Below are 15,872 nucleotides of genomic sequence, written 5' to 3' on the forward strand. Positions count from 1 at the left end.
GAGAAAACCATTGGAACAGGGTGTGGAAAGGGCTGGTCGGGATTACGGATTTTTAATTAGATATATAAAAGAATGTCTTACGGAGTGTGTGTGTGTGTGTGTGCGAGCGTGTGCGCACGCGTTCTTGGCCTTTTCTTGGAACACGCGTTGCTTTTCACGCGTTCAGAATTATGTATAATAATACCGATGGTTATTTATTTATTTCACTATTATGTTTTATTCGTTGTGTTTGCTCTCAGGGACTTTACTAATTGATCACGTAACAACCACAATTAGGCGATGGAGTTGGTTTAACTTAAAGATGATTAACGGATTGTTTATAGTTTAAACCTCCGCAGTCCGCCTAGATGTACCTTTCCTGCACATGAACTAAGTTTAAAAATAAAAGTATGGGAGGAGGAATGAACAGATAAAAAATCTCAATTCTCGTGTTGTCTTGCGTATACCACACAGACGGTTTGAGTTCACAGCGTCTAATGGACTGGAAAACAAGGTTGTACGTGTGTTCTTAGTATACAATCTTGGTCAATTCCGGGGATTTACAATGAAGGGGATTTCATGAAATGTGTTTTTAAACCTTCTCACCGTGTACTAGTACGTCGAGGTAATCAAAAAAAAAAAAAAAAACAAAAAAACGGCATGTAAAAAATAGGTTTGTAGGTATAACTCGTTTTCACCAAAAGAAGATTTTTTTTATTTCCAATCTACAAATATTTTTCCCATAACATGAGGTAATGATACTTCTTTTCACTCAAACATTTCCGTTAATCACACCAAAATGAATATTTAAATTTTCTAATGTTTTTATGTGCACTTCTACACATATCTCATATACATAATTTACTATATTTATCAATAATATTTTTGTTGCACACTTTTTTTTAAGTGGTAGCCAAAACATAAATATCAGTATACATAAATTGTATTTTAGATACCTAGGTTTAGGTTTGTTAATAATCTCAGTAAAAAAAAAAAAAAAAAAAAAAGTAGTTGTTAATTAATCCGTTTAAATGTTACTTAGTTCAAATATAATCACAGGTTAATAAAATATTTGAGAATACTAAAAATGAATTAGTTGAGTCTGTGTGTAGTTGTAATAGTTATAGAATAATAATAGTTAAAACAATAACTATCGTTAAAATTAGAATCAACTATTAATCTATTATTACGAATAGAAGTATTAACTGTTATCAGTAGTAGAATTAATCGTTAGATTATAGTTGCTTTTATTTCATAAGGTAAAAGAAAAAAAAAACAATGATAGAATTAACTTTGAATCGAATCCATCACTAGCATTACTTATACTAGGGGTATAAACTTTTTCGGGTCATGTGCCAAAGTTGTGTGTTCAGAATTTTTAAAAGATGTATATTCCAGTAATATGTTTATCATAAGTACCTACAAACAATTTTTTCTTAGGGTGATTTCTTAGGGGGTTTCAAAAATGTTTGCTAAAATTGTTTAATATGAGTTGAATATTTGTTAGTATTATAAATTAAAATAAAACACGAGCAATATTTTCCTCCTCGAACTACATATTATTTCATTCTTTTGATTTGAAATAATTTACAGTGAAAAAATTCAGATGAACTTTTATTTGTAAATGTGTATGTTGACGCAAACATTAAAAATTATTTGGAATAAACCATCTTTTTCTAAGTACAAAATAGTAGTCTAGAAGTTGTGAGTTATAAACTTTTATAATTGGTAACTTTATTTTTTTTTTATATAGTTTAGTACATTTTTTTACTGTTTTTTTTTCTCTATGCAATGCAAGAATAATTAATGGAATAAAAATATTTTTGCGTGTTATTAAAATTTTGCTAACATGCTACATTTGGCATGCGTGCCATGGATTCGTCCTTGCTCTATATCAGGGATATTGCTCCCATAATCTTTTGGGTCAAGCTAGGTTAGGTTAGGTTATAGGCCTATACCGGTATTTACCCTGAAGTTCGGATGAGGTGGAAAAGGAGGCTGATAATTAATTTTAAGATTCAATTATTACAGGTCGTTGATGTAGGATGAGATAATACTGCAGTTGCAAATTTGGTTTACTGTTTTCATTGAGTTCTTTAATTTTCATTTTTTTTTGTCTTAAATAATTTTCGCAATATTTAAGAGGTTCGATAAAAATGTATTACATTTTTAATAATTTAATGTTGAATACTAATTTTAAAATAAATATTCTGGGGTTAATCGTTTTTTGTTCGTCTTCGTGTTTTTAGAGTTTTTTGGAGGCGGTATACTTGTAGAATTTTAAATTTAATTACGTAAGCATGCAATGGAAGCGAATTTTGCAGCATTTTAATTTTTAAATGCCAACCTTATTTTTTTTACTATACACATACGTTTATCTATCACATACTAGACTGTACATGGAGACGAAGACAGTGTGTTTGATATATTTACTAAAAGTATATACTTATGGTTTCTTTTGTTTAATATTTATTAATGCGTACGCCCAATATAAATGGAATTGAAACAGATAATTTGACAAGTTGAATGCTTCATCAAAAAATATGAAAGGTGAAGTCGTAAATGTTGATTGATTTAAATGCAGTTTTCTGAATCTAGCTAAATCTTACGATCTATCGTCGTTTGTTTAAACTTATCGTATTTTTCCAAATAAAGTTTGATGCATTATTAATTTACGTCGCAATAGATCTAAAAACCGGTTTACGCATAATAACGGTTTTGAATGTTTATTGCTGTTTATAAGTAAAAAAAAAAAAAAATTGATGGTATTTAATAGTGACAAAATACACTTCTCTAAAAAAGACAATCAACCGTAATAATATATTTATTTTTTAGAGTGTTATTAAGGCGTTTGTCATTTGTTCTTCATTGCTTGTTTACATAAAAAAAAATAAAATGTATAACGTATCATCTTGTAAGCCTTATAAATTATAATTCTCATTCTGGACATCTAGTGCAGGTGCATCGCACTGGTGCTCTTTATTTGCCTATCTGTTGCGCCTCATCCACATAAATCAATGTAATACCTATTGTTCATATTATATTATGCATTATTGGATTAAAATACACTTTGCAAATATCGACGTTCGTTTTTATCATATTCGAGATAAATTAAAAATTTCCAATTCGAATAGCAGATAAAAGTATTATTTAACTTGTTTTGCAATATATTCTGTAGACGACAAAAAGTGTTTTATTTTTGTCAAACATCATAAAACATGTATAACTAATGGGTTTGAATGATGTAAGTTAAAAGTATATAGTAAAGTAACTAAAATAAATAAAAAATATGAAAGAAAATATTTCCGGTGAATGCATTGTACCGTTATGAATACCGTAATACGAAAGTCGTATACTTACACAAATTTATATTCTGGATAAAATAGTCTGGAAAGCTCGGTAAAAAGGTCATTTTTTGTAGTCTATATGTCATTTCTGATATAAACTGTAAATATCCCTGGCCAATTTAAGAAAATTCTTATATTCTTCTAACTTTCATACGGGTTTTGCGCATTATGGTTTGTGACATAGCATTAACCAAATGCTCCAGTACAATTTCTGATATAATAAAACGTATAGGATTTCATTCAAAAAAAAAGTATATACATTACAGATCAGGTTTTTATTAGATAATAACTTGTATTTGTAAGTGTTTAATTAGAAATTATGTAGAACCTGGTATAACTATACATCAGTTGAAGTACTATTACACAAGTATTGTAATATGTTTTGTTAAAGTATACTAAACTATGTTTTTCAACAACGACTGTTATTAATTAATTTGTCCGCAACTTTTTTTTTTTTTTTAACAATTATTTACTAAATAATTGGGTATATGTAGTTACCCTTTTTGTATAAAATTGAGGGCATATATTTGCTGGTTTGTAAAACACATGAATATTGAATAATATGAAACTTTATTTTAATTATGTTATGTAATACAATGAATTGCTATTTTAGATTTGTTAAGCTTATCATTAGAATAATTTTATCATAAATATCAATTAACTGTATACTGGTTCAAAAAAATTATTTTTTTCATTTACAAATATATGTATTTTTTAATTTCTATTCATTATTTTCAATTTACTTTAAATGTTGATTTCTACTGGATTGTATACATTCTACAGTAAATTGAAATAATTAATAATAAAGCAGTATTTAGATGTTTTCGCCTTTGAGTTAGTTAAAATTTATCATAGTTTTACATTAAGTACTGATTTTGTATTGTTTTTAGAATTTATATTTGCATTATTTTACTGAATTTAAGCTATACAATTTGATAACTTATTTATAGTTCTATTATTTTAGACATTATTTTTAGTTATTATTAATATGTAGGGTGAATCATAAAACATGGTCAGTAAGTATAGTCTTTATTAATGGAGTTATTTGAAATTTGATTTTTGAAATTGTATAAATATACTTAAAGACTATACTTTAAAAACTTTGAAATTGTTGTACAACTTAGAAGTGTCTTGTTGAGATAAAAATTTAAATTTTTAAAACAAAAACCATCCGGTTATTTTTTTTTTTTTTTGAAAATTTCAAAGTATCAGTTTCAAATTTGAATGAGAAGTTTTTGAGCCACTTAACTTTTTGTACTGAGTAAAGAAATTCTTCATTAATGAATTTTAAAAATATATAAGATCTTTTTTAAACATTGAAACATTTTAATAATTAATATTAATTTATCAACATCTATAAGTTTTAAAAATAATCAAAGTATAATAAATATTAGATCCAATATTACATTTATTTTATATTCTTGTAAAACCGCTTTTAATAGTTACTAAATAATTTAAACATTTTAACAACTATAAGGAAATAACTTTTTAATTATCAAAATACTTATCCGCTAAATAATTTATTTTATAAGAGGGGGGATCTCGTTTAAAAAGCAAAAGTTTTTTTTTTAAATTTAATGTAAAAGCTTTAACAGTATGGTTTATTAGCCAACAATTAAACACAGAGAAAAAACCGGTTACGAAAAACAAAAGTGAAATATTTACATTTTTCTACAAGTTTTACTTCAAATGTATGGTGTAGAGTGTTTCGGTATTTTCTTCACTGAGAGTTAATCGGAGAGATGTTTGGCTGTTGAACATTTTCCGTGGTTCGGTGTATTATGGACATCTAGTAATGATGTGATCAATCGAGAGGTTTACTTTGTACGTGTCGCATACTGAGGCAGGTTCTTTGGAGGTGAGGAAGATGTGGGTAAGTTGCGTGTGACTTTTCTGACTCGGGTTAAAATAACTTTATCTCTTCTTTCTAGACTTTTTAAAATTCTATAATTTGATGGAAGGCTTTTTGTGTCTTAATTTATTTGTAAGGGAAACATCACTCTAGTTTTTCTGCCATGAATAGAAGTTTGTATTGACACATTTAACGTATTCGATACTAATATTCCAAAACAATTTAAGAATTTGAAAATATGGTTTTTAAGTTTATTTAAAATTTACAAAAATCTAAATTTGAATAAATTCCTTATATATAAAAAGAAAAAAAAATGGAATAAGAATCACCTTATATATCTATTACATCTATATATGTATTAATATTAGGTAGTTACTCATATTTATGTTAGTAAAAAATTATTGTAAAATTATTGTAAAATTAATTTTATGTGTCTATTGATTCTTAATTGTTCTCTCTAATATTTGTGTAAATATAACGTCGTTATTTGTAAATTTATCTCAATGTTTTCTGATATATTTTTTTTTTAATATGCTCCATTAAAGTGTTAACAGAAATCATTAATTTTTTTTTTCAGGTAAGCAATACAATGGATATGTTGACATGCCAATATATAACAATCCCTGCAGAAGAATCGCCTTTGCCAAATTTTTTCAAATTCACACCATATGTCACAGGATCCCTGAAGGTAAATAAGCTCGTTCCTGAGTTTTGTATACGTTATTGTTATTATCATAATATACCCACCTACCTCGGAAAAGCCGAGTTTTTGTTGGCTTCACGGCTAAAAGCCGCACGGGTTATTAAACTTTTCCTGCGTGCAAATCACATATAAGAATCCGGTGGCAATTACTGCGGTTACCCCTAAGTGCTTCCCGGACATAAAATCCGTAATTGAACACGTTCGCGATCGTGTAACCGTTAGTAGGGCTGAGCAATAACATGATGTAGCCAATGGTTATAAAGGTATCTGTGTCCTTTCCGCTAGCTCTATATCATCTTCTTTAATATATATATATATATATATATATATATATATATATATATACAGTATACATATAACAGTCTGGAACCGATATCGATAAATTTAATGGCAAATAGTTTAATACGTATATGTTCCTTAGTAACTAGTTCACTTGTGGGTAAAAACGTTCCATCGATTATTATTATTTAATTAGGTAACCGCTCCATAGTAACCGAAATTTATTATATGCGTACACGATGGATTGTATAATTATTATACGTAATGTGCAATAAAAATTCTGCTAATTTGAGAAGTCATTTAACGATTTATATTGTTTCAAGTTTATTCCATTTCGGTATAAGTATACGAGGTCATGTAATTATTTAGTTACAAAAGTATGGTTGAGATTATATCTGTAGGTATATCACACATAATCTCTATTATTATTGTCACGTACAAATCGGACGTCCTCGTAGCCTGTAGTGTATGTATATAAAATTTCATATAACGATAAACACTTTTAAGATTTTTGATTTTTTAGTGTCACTGGTAGTTTAATTTTGTGTCTTATTTAAGTAAAAAAATATTTAAAAAAAGACAAATCAGGAGATGATCATATAAAGGTTATGCTCAAACGAAAATAACAAATGCGAATTCAAATAACTGTTAAAGGTTATTTTCTACTAGTTATTATCTTTATATTTTATTTAGTAACTTAAGAAATTTACTCTTATGATATAAAACTTCTTAGTTTTATATTTTTTGATTAATACATTTGTTTGGTAATTTATTGTGAACACTTACAATAATAACGATAAAGATGATTAAAAATCGTATCTATTCAATAACGTATAATAATAATTTAATCTGTATTAACTTGAATAAAATCCTTGTGTTAAAATAATAAATAACAGGGCTTTCATAATAATCTCCCCTAAAGAATTGTTTCAGCTGTTTTTATAACGTGATAAAAGTTAATCGTTCTAATTGAATTTTTGGTCTTTAGAAAGTCGAAGTATTGTTTGTCCATTACGATAAACCTTTTATTCTTTTGGTTTTCATCAAAGTTCTTTTTTTGATAGGATCTCTGTCGGTGTAATCTGGATTTTCATTAATTAGCTAATAGAAATCAAGGTCGTTTGGTTACTTTGGTTTTACTATTTCGGTTCATATAGTGTTTCATATATCTGCAGTAATATCGCGTTAATGTATATGATTCCTATTCCCTCAGTTATTTAATTTGTCAACCACCGAGATCAAACACTAGTTTGTCTTTAGTAACAAATATATTGAGGTCGTCATATTTTGACATACGAGTATACTATTAATTTTACAGAGTTAACGCGGAACAGTCGGTTTCTTTATTTATATCGGTATCTATTGTTGTCTCCTGTTACACAGGTATATATATGTTTGTAGTGTATTCAGTTATCGTTTTCTGTTTAATACCTAAACAAACATAGTAAGTATTGAAAGTTACATATGCATCTCAGAATTTAATAAAATGTTGATGGAAATACGCGTGTCTTTGTTATTTATTCAATTTTCACGTTATAAATTGTATTACTATTACTTACTATGACTTATAAAACTATTATTACTATTGTTAGTACTTCTCCCATTACTACTATTAATAATGAAATAAGGAGTGGGAAGTCAAGTATTAATATTCAAGATGTATATATTTATCGTCGCATAATATTTACTAAATCTAAAATTGTATTTTGAATGTAATCCTTTTACTATTAATAGAATAACCAAAACTCTATTGGAAGATTATAGGAGTTTTCGACCTGTATTAATTTCATACTACCTACCTAAGTTAATCTTAGTTGAATTGTTATCGTGATTTTGAATTTATAAGGATAGGATCAAGTTTGGAGTTTTGGATTTAGTTTGTTCAAATGATGTTGTGTACAATATGGTATGTATATATAAATCATGATAATATGTACTATATAATATTATTTGATTATACAAATTAAAACTTTAATTAAAAAACAATATTCAATTGGTGAATTATTTTTATCTGCAGTTATTTAAATAATATTCGTTTTTTAACAATAAACTAAAATATTTTCATTACATGTTTTTTTTCGATAATAAAAATTGTATTGTTATCATTTTTTTAAAACATTGTATTTATATTATTATATTTATCTTGTGAACACGGTAATAATAATAATAATAATAATGATAAAAAAAATAAAATGATAATTAAAATCCCAAACAATTTTAAATATTTAGCGTATTACGTATAATATTATGATTGAAAATAGCTTCTTTGAACGGAGTCGGCTGGTTACACAAACTCACAAGTATTTTCAAATTGTTGATATTCTTTCAATACATTTTGAAATTCACTTACCTATAATTTTAGTTAAATTTTATATCACCTTTAATACGATTTATTTAATAAATTGTATTTAATATATAAAAAACGCTTTGATGATGATTTTATAAAAATCAAAGAAGTCGCTTTGTTATGTAGTAATTTTGAATATATCTAGTCATTGAGTATGTAATTGCAATGCTAAGTTAAATATATAAGCAATAATAATTATTCTATACTTTACAAGGTTTGAAACAAATATCATTTCGTATTTTTAAGAAATTGAATTTATTGATTTATACAATTTTAAACCAAGCATTATACATAATTGAAAAAATAAATTTTAAAAATATTGAAAACACCGTTTGAAATGTTGTTTAAATATCCAATTCCATAGAAAATAGTTATTCTAATATTTTTTAAATGCTATAAAAACAAATTATAAAGAACCTTAAGTTAATTTTCTAAACTTGTATCCAAAGAATATATCAACTTTTAAAAATTGAAAAAAAACATTAAACTAATTAATTTATGGCTCAGTTTAGAATCTATAGTATTATAATATTATGTTATAATAATAAAAATAATAATAGGTTATTTAATCTACCTTTATAAAACTTTTATTTAAAATAATAATATATGTCAATAAACAGTGTAATTTTGTTTTATTTCACCCCATTAATCTATGCTTGTAGCGGGTAAATGGGTAAATAAGTTATTATGTTACAATATGAATATAAATTAGTATATTTACAAATATTATGATTTAACTAAAATACTTAAAGACTACTTACACTTTACAGTTCATGTAACAACCTGTTAACAAAATATTTCTATAGTTTAATAATTTATGTTATTTAAAATACATTTCTTCAGATATAAAGGCATTCAATTAAAACTAACTGTATAACAAGGTAATCCAAGAATATTTTTTACGTATATCCTTTTTTATATGTACCTTATACACATCTTTTAAGCATTATTCTTAATTAAAAAATGAAAAATTGTTACACAGAAATCTGAATGTGATAGAATGTTAATTATAATTTGATGCAGTATATCCGTTAAAAATCTTTTTGTTAAGATATATTCGTATAGTATAATTTTGTTTCATCTCAAGCGACCTTTGTGCACGGTTATCATAGCCACCCTATATTATTAGACCATATTGAAAAATTGATTTTTATAGAGCTTTATATACCGTGTATTTAAATTCTGTAACTATAATATTTTAATACATTCAATGTACCTAAAGTAATTAAAGTTCATATATAGATTATTTCAAGTTAAAAACTAAAATTAACTAAACTCTCACCTCTTTCTAGAAATACTATCTAGATTCAATTGTTTATCAGAAACCACATTTAAATATGAAGATTAAAGTATTCAAGGTGAACACAAAAAAAAAAAAAAAACCATACATATAAATGTAAAATCAGTACATTATTCATATCTCCACTCAAATCTTAAGCTGATGATTAGTTTAATTTTAAGTAAAATAAAATATCAATTTCAGAGTATTTAAATTTTAATTACTTTGTAGTTAGGTATTATATAAGTGTATACCAAGTTGTCTGAGTCAATGTTTTTATTTGTCGAGTATCAGTAATTAAATTTTAAATTTATTAACAGTGATATTAAACATTCTAGAGGAATGTAATTTATTTTTATATTGAACAGTTTCCTCTATTATAATTTATTTTTTCCTGTTCAAATTCTCCGGAGCGCTCACTATAGTTTATTATGAGTAAAATTCATAAGTTCTCCTAATCCCATTTTTTTTATCCATTCTGGGTGATAAATATATGTTTGATGAATAATAAAACATGTATTAAATTGGGAATCAAATTATTGAAACTTTTGAAATTAGATTTAAAATATTGCTTAACCAACTAACCTTGATTTTAATGATTCTTTTGAGCTTCTGTGAAACTTAATTTTCTTTTACAAATGTTAGTAGTATTAAGCGACGGATGCTGCTCGTAGTCGTGCATTTTTAACAATCATGACTCGACAACGACTTAATAACTCTGTGTTTCGTCGTTAAAAAATAAATTAGGTTCCAAATTCCATTATGAAATGTCGGGAAATGCGTTTAAATTTTAATAGCAACGACCCTACGAACTACATAGCGCTTGTAACATGCGTATTGTATTTAATTTAAAGTAGATTAAATAATTTTTGTTTCTAGTTAGTGGGATAATTTTTTCCAATTTATTTTTATTCTCCTCTATAATTGTTCAAAGAAATTAAAATTAAATATTCTTTACATTTTATATAACTATTCCTTTGTATTTTCTAAATTTAATTTGAACACTAAGTCCGTTCCAAACAAATGTTAGTTGATAGTTTTGATAATATATCTATTCTAAAAAAAATTAAAGAAAATTATATTAATTAATTTTTAAAAAAATTTCTGCAAAATTGATTCGATCGCCTACAGAATTCATCTAAAAATTGTTTTGAGTATTAAATTTTAATCAGATTTTTGACATAAGAATTGATCGATTTTTTTTCGTTTTAGATCTGTTAATATATTTCTCATGCAGTAAAATGAAATGTTTAGTCGAAATTATACGTATAAAAAAATTTATTGATTTTTAGATCATTTGTGTTTTTTGTAAAACGTCTTTTAAGTATCATTATAAAATTATGTAATTTATAGCGTGTCGATCATATTTAATTTATGATATATTTCAGTTATCATAAATGAAAATGTTTTCGATGAAACAAAATGACCAAAATGACATGCGTATCTAATATGAGTAAATTAAATTATCCTTCCGAATACAATGTATATAATATTATATGTATTTTATACATATGTATATGGCGCACGGAACGAAAGACGGTTGAACTATCACATGCATTCCAATTATGTTAATGAGATGATTGACTGCCGGTTTAAAAGTTTTAACATTCGCGATTCCGGTAGTGTATCAATTCTACATAATATATTAATCATGGTTACACAATACATTTACCTTAAACAGTTTGTTTTCTAGAACTAAGAAGTGAAATCCCTTGATAAATTTTCATGTTTTTACTTGGATTTGATTAACCCATAATATATTATGTTATACCGTCCAAATATAAAAATATAAATAAATTATAGTCGAGGAGACGATAATAAATTAATTACTGTCTTGTATCTCTCCTACGAAGAACCTGTAAATAATATATAGTCGTGTAGTTGTGGCTGATATGCGTCTTACCTTTTTCGCAGAAATTCTAAAACATCAGAAAACGTGCGACGTGTATTCGTCTTATTCGGAAGTGACGAAGTTGACGAATATGTATTATGCGTAAGAGAAATCTTCATCGCACAACTGTACAACGTATATTTTATACTAAATGTACTTGTGAATGGCGACACGATACAGCGGGTTGATATAGAATCGGTCAGCATGAAATTATTAGTTTTTCCGATATTGGCCAAAGAAAAATATCGTCTTACCAGAGTCATCGATAAGTACGCAATATATTTACCATGGTATAAACCCAGTCTGTGTAGACTTCCAGGTCAAGGCGGTTGCTGTCCGTATCTTGCGCAGTAGATACTTTCGTGACCCTGGGGTTGTACGATATTTTTGGTGTTTTACGGTCGATCAGTCCTAAAAAACCACAGGTCCATTGCACCAGCTATTTTCAAATATTTTCATACTTACCGGTTTTTCCGTCCCCACTCTGTAATGCCGTTCTGCGACACAGATTAAGATAATATAGATAGTAGGTAGGTATTAGACTTATATTTGATGATAACAACTGACACCGAAAAATCGTCATGTTGGTCGAGGACTCAGATGTTGTGTGATTATTTAATCCATCTGTAATACTATTATGATATTGTTAAGTATTTTCAATGACTATAAAACAAGTATAAATGTTTTTGATTTAAATAACGCTCTTATTAGTATGGATTTTTGACCTTGAATATCTTAGTACAAGATTGTTTGTCATTACTTTTCTCAATACCATGTACACGATAACTATAAATTATTGGTAACCGCAGTTTCTTCGCAAAAGAAGCTGTAAATACGTTCCCCACTATTTATGTGTATTTGCCCTACAGTCGACGGACGCACGGTTATCGTTTTATTTTTGAGGTCGAGTCTACGAGTTATTTTCAGTTATTACCTATACTATCTACTTATGTTGGTCTTATGTGTAAATATACGTTTAAATCTAATTAATAGTTTATTAAATAATGTAATTTAAAATGTATACCGACCTCCTTCTAATCCTCCCCACTGATAATGAAGGCGTTTAGTTCAGGATTGAGTGTCCGACGTCGGTGCCATGGCAACAACATTTGATATCACGTCATGGTATATTACTCTAGAATTATGTCTTTGAACATTTTATAAATTACATTTATAAAATAATTAGGAACGATAAGTATTAAGTATCCAGCTATATACTCGTATTTCTGTCGCCACATGCCTATAGGTATTGATATTATACACAATATTGTTATATGCACATTGTATACGCGTAACGGTGTGAGTCCTTACAAGTGTAAAAAACGAATATTATTTGAATTGCACGTAACGGACAGGTCTGTATATATAATATGTACGTATGTTGGCGCTTTAGCAACAGGCCGTCTGTTGATTCAACCTGTGCGTATAATATCTGTTGAATATATGTATTTATACGTAAATATTCAAGGTACGGCGGTTAACCCATCACTGACGTTATTCTTTTTACACGACGATTTTTTTTCTCAAGTCTCGAGATTAGTGGATTTTATGTTATCATAAAGGATCTATGTATATATATATATATGTACAATAATATATTTGTTTATGTATAAGCTAGTCGCACTCTGTTTATTTGTCGTCGCTATATAGTGGTGTTTAAGAAACTTTTGTGTAAACGGTCATTTGTTTAAAAGCTGCAAATCTTGAAAAAATATTCGTCGTGAAAGAAAAAGAAAAAAGAATATATAAAAAAAAAAGAAGAGACATTGTGTACCTACAAACTAAAAGTGCAAATATATCAAACTTCAATAGGAAAAGTTTGAATAGAAACGTTAATAAATATAAAGAAGAAAAAGAACGAGAAAGAAAAAAAATATTTTCTGTTATGACGGTTTTCGGAGGACCCGCGTTAACAATACTCTTTTTTTTTTTTTCTTTTCTTTTTTTATTTTGTTTTGCCGTTTGTCGACGTTTGCGGCGTGTTCGTTTAGTGTGGCGGCGGCGGGTTTAAGCAATGCGTTTACGTGCAGGGCCCGGAGGAAAGTTCGCTTCGTGTTATGTTATGTTATGTCGCATTACCTATATATATATATATATATAAATTATATAATATAATTTAATATTATATTATTATACATATTTTTATCGCATTAATTGCGGACGCACTTGTTTTGGTTAATAACCTATTATCGTCACACTCACAGAGACACACGCACTTACACACATGTACGTACGCGCGCGCACACACGCACACCCGCACACCCCCACGTACACACTTGCACACATTACGCGTAATCACCAGGTGGGTGTGCGGCGGCGGCGGAGTGTTGGATATCCGTGTGTTCGCGTGTCCGATCGTGTGCGTGCGCGAGCGCCAAATAGGTACACGCCGCCGGCGGAGAGCGCCTCCCCGCCACCGATGGGCGTACCTGTGCGCTCGTCACGGCGCGCATGCGCGCGCAGACGTCGCCGACCGCGGCCTGGTATCGCCAGTTCAGTTGTCAGTATAAATGTGACGTCAGTGATGCAATGGTTTGCAGTTCAGCCACAAGTCAGTTCGACAATTAGAAAATTCATGAATGTCGAGCACGCGTATAAATGTTACCACAGTTCTACCAGTTGTTATGGAGTCGGTGACGAAAAAGATAGGGAACTAAATATTTACGAATTTAAAGGGCGGTTCCTCAATCATCCGCGAAATATATATCCGACAGCATCCTGAAAGAACAGAACAGACGGAAAGAACTCAACAAAACTCTAACACAAAATTTCATTTCTATCAGTGTTGTACATGTTACAATATGCGTGCATTGCGTATGATAATCAAATTATAATACAACGATTTCCGATACAATCAGTAAAATAACTATTAAACAATAAACAATAATATTAAATGTACGCATCAACGTCGTAATAAACATCAGTACGGTATGTATGTATATCTATCAAGTACTGTATATATATGTGTGTATGTCTGGAACACGGTTTAATTCAAACTTTCTCGCGCACAAACAATTGCGTTGCGGGAGGAAAGTGATTGACGGGGCGCAGCAAGTCAAGCGGCGGCAAACGACGGACGAGAGGCGCGTCGATTTCTGTCAGATGAGCTGGTAGGACGACGACGGCGCGAAGGGTGTCAATAAAACGCGCGATATAAGTCAATCACGCAGAGTTACGCATCATAAGTGGGTGTTATTATAGTTACGCGGCGCCGTCGTCGCGCGGACACTCACCATTTCATCGTCCTGCACGGCGTCCGCTGCCGGCGTGGCGTAGTAGCCGTCGGTGTCCTCGTGACGGTTTCCGCGTACTGCGATGGCCTGGTCGCTGGAGCTGCAGCAGCTGGTGGTGGTGGTGGTGGTGATACGTGTTGTTGGCCTGCAGTGGTGCCGCCGGGCCACCGACGTGCGGCGTCTTCGGTTGCGGCGTCACGGCGACGGCCAACTGATACTGATGGTGCACGCGTTGCAGCGGCGGCGGCGCGGCGGCCTGATGGTGCTGGTGCTGGTGTTGGTGCGATGCGGTGGTGGTACGCTGTGGCGTGGCTGTGGCGGCGGCGGCGGCGGCGGTGGTGCGAGGCGGCGGCGGGCGCTGCGGTGCGCGCATAAGTCCGGCGGCGGCGCTGTTGCTCTCGGCCGTGCGTGCCCCAGGTACGTGTAGCGTACCGTGATTGCTGATGGCGCGTCGCCGAAGGCCCGGCGGCTCGCTGCGTGACGGCGGCGGAGGCACGTGGGTGCGGACTGAACCGGCCGGTCACCGGACGGAATCGCATCGGCGTTGCGGCTAATGTCGGACGACGACGGCGTGTAAGCGAACACCAGAATGTAACAGTCGAGAGAGACGCCACCTGTCTGTCTGTCTGTCTGTGGTCGTCGACGTTCAAGGTTTTCCGAGACGTCAGTCGTGTGAATCGAGTGCTCTTCGACGTGTCGCTTAAGAATGTGTGAGCGTTGTCTACGGATCGTGTCGAGTGCGTGTGCGTAAACTGGCCATCCGTCGGGTTTGTTGCTCTGCGTGCGTGGAGAAAAGAGACGAGAAAAAGTAAATATAACGGAAAAATATAAAAAGACGAAAAGAGAAAAGTAGTGTGTGCGCGCGCGCGTCAGGTGTGGCGGAGAAGATCCGGTACTGATGCGGACTCTAGTCGCACTGGTCGCGGCGACGGCTCGTCCGGCGAGGGTCGGTGCGTGTGTGT

The 15,872-nt window shown here is 30.7% G+C and overlaps 1 protein-coding gene across 6 annotated transcripts in view; it reads left to right on the top strand.

The window, feature by feature from the left end:
• LOC112593043 (polypyrimidine tract-binding protein 2) overlaps positions 1-15,872 on the top strand; it is a 177,741-nt gene that overhangs the window by 72,659 nt on the left and 89,210 nt on the right. For 5 of the 6 annotated variants that reach the window (XM_025337269.1, XM_025337272.1, XM_025337270.1 and 2 more), the window contains one exon: positions 5,756-5,866. The exons of the other annotated variant lie outside the window; for it this stretch is intronic. In XM_025337269.1, the coding sequence (XP_025193054.1) occupies positions 5,756-5,866 (111 nt within the window). The remainder of the gene's footprint in view (positions 1-5,755; positions 5,867-15,872) is intronic. 6 annotated transcript variants of the gene reach the window in all.

Source organism: Melanaphis sacchari, unplaced genomic scaffold (genome assembly GCF_002803265.2).
Source record: "Melanaphis sacchari strain LSU unplaced genomic scaffold, SCAv2.0 Contig19_pilon_pilon, whole genome shotgun sequence".
Lineage (NCBI taxonomy): Eukaryota > Metazoa > Arthropoda > Insecta > Hemiptera > Aphididae > Melanaphis > Melanaphis sacchari.